The 7,242-nt window shown below is 42.6% G+C and overlaps 1 protein-coding gene across 1 annotated transcript in view; it reads right to left on the bottom strand.

Annotated features, from left to right (window-relative positions):
• Window positions 1-192: 192 nt before the first annotated feature.
• LOC104164195 (protein transport protein Sec23A) overlaps window positions 193-7,242 on the bottom strand; it is a gene marked incomplete at its 3' end in the record, with an annotated part of 10,908 nt that continues 3,858 nt past the window's right edge. Inside the window, exons 7-16 of the mRNA XM_009703452.1 lie at window positions 7,183-7,236; window positions 6,449-6,607; window positions 5,522-5,637; window positions 4,217-4,340; window positions 3,634-3,714; window positions 3,195-3,284; window positions 2,445-2,551; window positions 2,115-2,268; window positions 649-726; window positions 193-354 (exon numbers count right to left, since the gene is read on the bottom strand). Of these exons, the coding sequence (XP_009701754.1) occupies window positions 193-354; window positions 649-726; window positions 2,115-2,268; window positions 2,445-2,551; window positions 3,195-3,284; window positions 3,634-3,714; window positions 4,217-4,340; window positions 5,522-5,637; window positions 6,449-6,607; window positions 7,183-7,236 (1,125 nt within the window). The remainder of the gene's footprint in view (window positions 355-648; window positions 727-2,114; window positions 2,269-2,444; window positions 2,552-3,194; window positions 3,285-3,633; window positions 3,715-4,216; window positions 4,341-5,521; window positions 5,638-6,448; window positions 6,608-7,182; window positions 7,237-7,242) is intronic.

Below are 7,242 nucleotides of genomic sequence, written 5' to 3'. Positions count from 1 at the left end.
GGTTGTTTTTAATCAAGGCTGTAAGCTTACTGAAAACACAATTCATATTTTACATTGCCCCATCTCATCCTTTAATAATTACTTTGATTTTAAAAAATAGAGATAAAGGCCTTTTTGCTGAAATAGTGTTACTCTGACGGAATACTTATTATTTTGGATTGATCCACCTCTTCCTGTTAAACAGGGACTCACCTCAGGAGGTCCGTGGAAAGAATAAGCATAAAGGATGGGCTGGATCATAATGAGAGACTGGGTCAGATCTTGCCTAGCAAAGTGGTGACGGTAATAAGAAGATTCATCTGGACTGTTATTGAAGACCTGCAGGAATGGGGAGCGTCGCAGATGGAACATGAACTGCACCAGAAAGATGAGCGAGAAGAGAAATGTCAGCAAGTTGCCAAAACTTCTGCACCCAAGTCCAATCTTTCTGAGCAGCAAATTCTTTGGGAAAAAGTCTACCTCTTATTAACTCCTCAGACTTCTTCCCTTATCAGTCATTTGCAGCACTAAACTACAGGACCAGCCCACCAAATTAAAAAAACACCTGTTCCTCCCTTCTTGAATCTGATAAATGCTACAAGATGTTTTATCATCGCTCCCACTCACCCTTGCCCACTTTTCCCATGGCTGTGGGAAGTGAGTTCTTACCTGGGGATACAAAGAAAATGACTCTGACAATCTGAAGGAGTTGGGATCATCTTTGTTGTATTGTCCAAATTTCTGACACTGTTGGAAGCAAAATGGATACTTTGGTTATCTCTCTCTTTTTCTAATTTTTTTTTCTTTCTTTTTAGAATTAACACTTTTTTTTGGAAGGGTGTTCTTTTGGTTGTTTTTAAAAAGAGCAACAAAAGCATGAACATGACAATAAGAAGTAAGAAAAATAGCCTGTAAATTTTATGTAAGTCAGTGGTTTCTGTATCTTTCTGGAATGAGAATGATGATTCAATCTATTTATTGATTTTTATATATAGATTAAATCTAGATTTGAAATTATGTAAGAATGAAAGAAATAGCACTTTTAGTACTGCCCAATTTTTTCCATTAAGTCAGGGACACTACATTATACCTAAACTGCTTTGTACACTATGAAACACTTCTGCAGCAACTCTGCTTCCTTGTAGAGCAGCAGCAGATTGGCCTTTCACCAACTGCTTCACCGAAAATAAGAAGCATCAATGGTTTAGTGCAATTTAAGTATAAATGACTCCACAATCATTTCAGCACGCAGCATGCCCATGTGTGTTTTGGTGCTCAAATCTTTATTTGATACTGGCCCTGTTTTTCCAGGGTCTGATGTGCCATATCGGTCAGAATCAACTCCACATGGGAGTTTGGACAAGGTCAGAACTGATTTAGGCAATTCAGGCTTGTGAAATTCAAAACAAGAGACAGTAAGAATTGGTGGAATTGATTATTAGCCTGAACTTGGCACCAAGAAGCCCACATCTGAATGCTGTGTCCAGTTTTGGGCTCCCCAGTGCAAGACAGACATGGATATACTGGAGTAAGTTTAGCAGGGAGCTGGAGCACCTCATGCAGAAAGAAAGGCTGAAGAAGGTGGTTTTGTTCAGCCTGGTGGAGAGTGGGACCAAGGAGTCATATCCCTGTCTACAGCTACCTGATGGGTAGCTGGAGAAATGGAAATTCTGATGGGACTGGGGAGGGGAGAAAAGAAAAAAAACAAAATTCACAGTGACAGCAATCAAACATTGGAACAAGTTGTCAAGAGAAGCAAGAGAAACTCCATCTTTGGAGGTTTTCAAAACTCAGCAAGACCTGGAGCAACCTGCTCTAACTTCAAAGTTGGCCCTACTTTGAGCTGGGGGGTTGAGCCAGAGACCCCTAGAGGTCCCTTCCCACTTGCATTATTCTGTGTGTCCCTATCACTTCTTTATTCTCAGGTTTAACCCTTTCATGACAGGATGTTTACCTACCCCATCACAAATTCACTGATCATACTGGGTTCTGAGCTATCACGTACTACAACTACATGATTGTGATCAAGGCACAAACGAAGAAAGTCAATCTGGAAAAAGGGCTGCTGTTTTCATTTCCAGAGACCATTTTTACTAAAATCACGAATGCACCCAGCTGCAGTCTATTGGTCTTACCAGTCTGATCAGCTGTCTGTCCAGCCATCGCAGAACATCAGGTCCCTCCTCGGATTCAGCTCGGTACACTCCCAGTCGTGCCATCAGCACAGCAGCTGCTTCCTGGTCAAACGCAGCTTCTATATGCTGGAGCTGACTCTGTGCATCTGCCCAACTATAGGGTTAGTAAAGGGTTAGTGCTACATGCATTCACTTTCAGCAAAACCCAAACCAGAATCGTCCTCGCTTTGCCAAATACTCTGTGTCCAATGCATGCAACAAAAAACTAGAAAAATTTCAGCACAGACTGTGGTTTAAGTTTCTGCCAAAGAACTGGCATGAGATACTCACTTTCTGGCTATGGTGGTGACACGGATGCGTTTCTGTGTACTGGAGTGTTGATACTGAGTGACAAACTGCACTGCTCCTCTGCCTCCCTGAGGTATTGGTGCATTGTGCTGCAAATGAAACAAGGTAAGCCTTCAAAACAGGCTGACTCTTCCATAACTCTGTACACTACAGAGAACTCCAGGGCATCATTTGAGCAATCAATCTCAATAGCAATGAATGTAAGAACGGCAGCGCAAGCTCTGAGCAAAGGTCCTGCGAGTCCACCATCCTATTCCCAACAGTAACAAGCCCACACAGCAGAGAAGACAAAGAGACACACACATGGAATAGAATTCCTTTGGGGTAGCCTTTCTAGCTTCCAGCTACCACATGCTCAGAAACTTCCCCAGCCAAAAGTTCCTTCTGAGCCATCAAGTTATGACAACTTGGAGGATCAATTCTCCAAGAATTTGAAGGTATTTATACTTCTCCACAGCACCTACTGGCAAAAAGACAATTTCTTCTTTGTTAAATAAATACTATAGGAAGAAGACAAGGAAAGAATGCAGTTTCATACAGGCCAAAAATATTAGACGATTTATGCACATGAAAACAGCCTTTGAGACTATTTCTTTGGCACAAAACACTTGGTTGCTTTGCAACCATCTATCTGCAACACAGGGGATGTCATTGCATTTTCTGGCCCGTCAGAAACAAATTGTTTGGTTTGTAAAACAGACAACCAAAAAAACCAGAGAAGTCAGGACTGACCTGATTTACCACTTCAAAGTAAATGGCCAGAGTTGTGCTGGGATCCAGACTACAAATTTTCCATTGAGATGTTCCTCCAATTCCAAGCTCCTGCACAGAATCAAAAAGAAAGCAGTGTTTTTGCCTCTAGCAGCAGGTAAGGCAAGCTTATGTTAAATTCTGATCAGAGGTATAAGTAACAATAGGCTTTCTAGATTTCTTATCTTTGACGTGTGAATGAAGTTACTGAAGGCCATACAGTTACAAGAAAGCCTTATGGGGCAAGAATTCAGTCTAGGAAAGACTGTCTTTTCCCAGGGATATAGAACCATAGAATGCAGTATTTCCAAACTGTTCTTCTTAAAAACTCTGACATTCTAGCTGAGCTGTAGGTCTAGATGGAAACTTTACACTGTTTATTTACTTCTTTATTTAAGTTTTTTCCATGTCAGAAACTTACGTTTTCAGAGACACATGGTCCTTTAGCATTCAGGGATATGCATGGTCCAATAGCTCCTGCAATTTTCAGCTCCCTAGAGGTCTAGAACAAGGTAAAGAAAGTCATTTGTGGGTTGTTCTTTTAAATCAAGTCAGTCAAACAGAATACACACAGACTAAATCAGTTGCTCAGCCTTGATCAGATGATGTGTACACATGGCTGTCAATGAAAGCATCTCTGAGGACTTTCCCAGATCACCGACCGCTACAATTAGTAAACGTAAGAGAATCTACATAGGCACACTTAACAATGGAGACATATCTATAGTGACCATGAGAGAGTATGAAATGTTCCTAGCTGAAGGAGGAGAGGCTGACGTCAGCTGCTTTTTTTAAAAAAAAATTTTAAAAAGCCAAACACAAACTTAATAAGCTTCCAAACAAAAATCCCTCTGCTTACTCCAGTATGGTGCTTGTCCCAAAAGAGGCACTATGGCTGACCTCAAACATGTAGAATTTTCTACACCCCAGATACTTAAATCGACTTTTGAATGAATAGCACTTTTATTTCCCAGTTAGTGTCATCAATGAAACGGATCTCTCACCTTCACGTCCAAACTTGCACCAAAAGCCATCCGAAATTCCCCATTGAACCCTTTGTTAAATACCCGCTGGAAGGTCTGCTTGAAGAGAGAAGTGTTGAAGGAGTCTCCCATCACCATCTGCCCTCTGGGAAAGAAAAAACAATATACGAGGGAACTGAAACAACTGGGAACTAGAAGTAAAGCACAAAGGATGCATCCCTCCAATTTTTATTGCATGCAAACACATGCAGAAACTGTTTTAAAGCATGCCTTTGCATATGTAGAATTCACATCAGGGAACACCTTCTCCAAAGCCAGACAAGCTAATGCTCCATCTTGCCAGCTTGCTTTCTTAACTGTATTTCTCGCCATCCTTTTAGTTGCCTTCAAAATTCTCTTGTTCTACCAGTTCGAAATATCTCAGCTCAGGACAGAGCTTTGCTCAGCCTGCTTTCCCTGAGCAGGGCTGGAACCACACACACTCCAGGCTGGGCCTCCCCGAAGTGTCTCACTAAACCCAGGCCTGATCAGACAGAACTTAGTAACACAAGCAAAGGATCAAACAATCTCTCTCCTGCTTACTGAGCATTTATGTGATTATTTACAAATACCTTGCATTTGTTCAAACCGTCTTTTGACTCCCTAGACATAGCAGAGTTTAAATGCCTGATAAGACATGCTGGGTCCCCAAAAGGCCCAGTTTAACACACAGCCTTCCTCACAGAGACCATAACTTTTTCAGTAATATGGAACACAGACATTTACCCCTTAGAGATAGTCACTTAAAACTAGATCCAGGGAAGCCAAGAATCCCTGGAGAAAGTATGAGTTGTTAAGCAGAGAAAATCTGGCCCACGCAAAGAAAGCTTCTACCCACCACACCTGGCAGTCTGCTCTTCTAATGGCACTTCAGTCATGCAGGCACCACAAAACAAGGCATCTCTATCCCCTAAATTCCAGAAAGGATACTCACTATCTCCCAAGGAGGCACAAGGCTTTTGCAAAAGACATGTTGCACCGTGCTTTAGAATACCTTTCTCAAAGCAGGACATCAAGTTTTCTACCAGCAGTGCTAATTCACATGCTGTTTTGAGACTTCAGAAATGTGGACTGGGAACAGGTGAGGTTTGCCATATAATTCCTGGCAAATTCAAACCACAGTTTAGAAAAGAATGATAAAAAATCTCACTCGTTTGCCCTGACAGCAAACTTAACTGCTTTACGAACAGTTGTCCCACTCCAAAAAAAAAAAAATAAAGAAGAAAAAAAAAGAAAAAGAAAAAAATACACAGGTGCCAACTTTGTGCTCTCCTGCTATGAACATACCCGGTGAGGTTTGCACAACACTTCATCTCTAGCAGTCCGGTCTGATCCAGGGCACAGGCATAGATGTCGATGCAATGCCCGTTGGCTGCAGTGCGATTAGCCAGAGTCTCGTAGTGCTGGGGAAAACATACACAGTGTTTAAGATGCCACAAAGAGCAATTTTTCTACTACTGCTCTTCAGCTGAGGCCAACAGGTGAAACACAAGGGATAAATGAAGCCATTACCAGCGCTGTGTTAACTAAACAGCGGTTTGCTCTTACGGCTCTGCTGGAGCACACTTCTCCCTCCTGGGATGTTTGCACTTAGATAAGCTCGAGTTGCACGGCACAAATACCGAGAGTGCGTGAATTGCACAGGATCTTTGTCTGTGGTAACTTAGTGGAAACTCAAAGGTTTCCAGGTGATAGTTCAGAGAACAGGTGTCATACTGCTTTCTCTAAGCTGCCATGTCTGACATTTTTACTATTTTACATGCTGTTTCACATGTCAAGAAGGCTTTCTGGAAGTGACCTATTCGTGGAAGACAGGTTTTCTGTCCCCAGAAGGAGATACAATGATGTTGATAAACAAACTCTCCACCCACCATCAGCTAAGAAACAATGCTACAATACTTCTTTCTCTAAGAACGCACAAGACTGTGCTGGACAAGTAACTAGGAGGAAGTCTTTTTTACCCTTCTCTTGACCATTCTCACAATTTAACGTACACAAAAGGCTCAGGCACTTCAAGGACAACCATACAAATATCTGGACATACTGTTCCCACACTGAGGGAATGGAATATGTTTGTTCCCTGGGGAAGGACACTGGGCAGCTGCCAAGGTAGCAGTGTATGTAGGTTTGCGTTATGTCCTTCCCCCCATAGAGTGTTCTGACACAATATTCAGTTTTTGTTTTTAAACATAGCCAGCAGGCACTAGCACCTACTTTGGTGGCCTTCTTCATGAACCTCGCGTTGTCCTTCTCTATGTCATGCCAAGAACGGATGGGTGTTTTCAGTTCATCTCCTACCACCATGCCCGGCCCTTGTGTTGGTGGCCCACCTGTAAACAGCATTATTCTGGCCCCTGTGTTCGGAAAAGTGCCCTGAAATGAAAATAAAAGACTGTATCAGAGGCTTGGGGGGCGGGGGGGGGGGGGGGGGGGAAGGGAAAAAAAAGGAGAGACTGATTAAATGACACCAATGCTTTCTTTAGAGAAGCATCTGCATTGTTTCTGTAATGTCATTAGGGACTTGTCTCTGCTAGAGGCCGCCTTGATAAACAGTGATGCATTTCCTGACAGTCACAGCACTCTCAAGTTTAGACTCAAGCTTCATGTCTTCATAACAGAAAGCAGGCAGTTTCTGTTCTTTTCACTTACATCTTAGATGACCCTCAGATAAACCCAGTGCATCACATCACCTCCGCATGGCGATACACACAAGAACCAGAGATCTTTAAACACCTGCATATTTTACCATTTAGATGTAAACTCCCAGCCCACTCTACACCAGCTGGTCCTAATACATGTCAAACCTCAGCAGAGACAAACTGCACCTCTGCAGCCTAGCGTAACTGGGCCACAGACCAAGCCAGATTCTGACACCTCCGCATGTCTCAGCAAAGACTGCCACACGCTTACTTTGACCAGCTCATCTCAAACAACAGCACTAAAAGTACCTCCAATAAGCCAACAGCAATTGAAAGAGCTACTCCAGTGGAACGTAAAGGCCTCTTTCA

The sequence above is a fragment of the Cariama cristata genome, unplaced genomic scaffold (genome assembly GCF_000690535.1).
Source record: "Cariama cristata isolate BGI_N322 unplaced genomic scaffold, ASM69053v1 scaffold14877, whole genome shotgun sequence".
In the NCBI taxonomy this organism is placed as follows: Eukaryota; Metazoa; Chordata; class Aves; order Cariamiformes; family Cariamidae; genus Cariama; species Cariama cristata.
The sequence above is the reverse complement of the archived record's forward strand: the minus strand, read 5'-3'. Positions and strand labels throughout refer to the sequence as shown.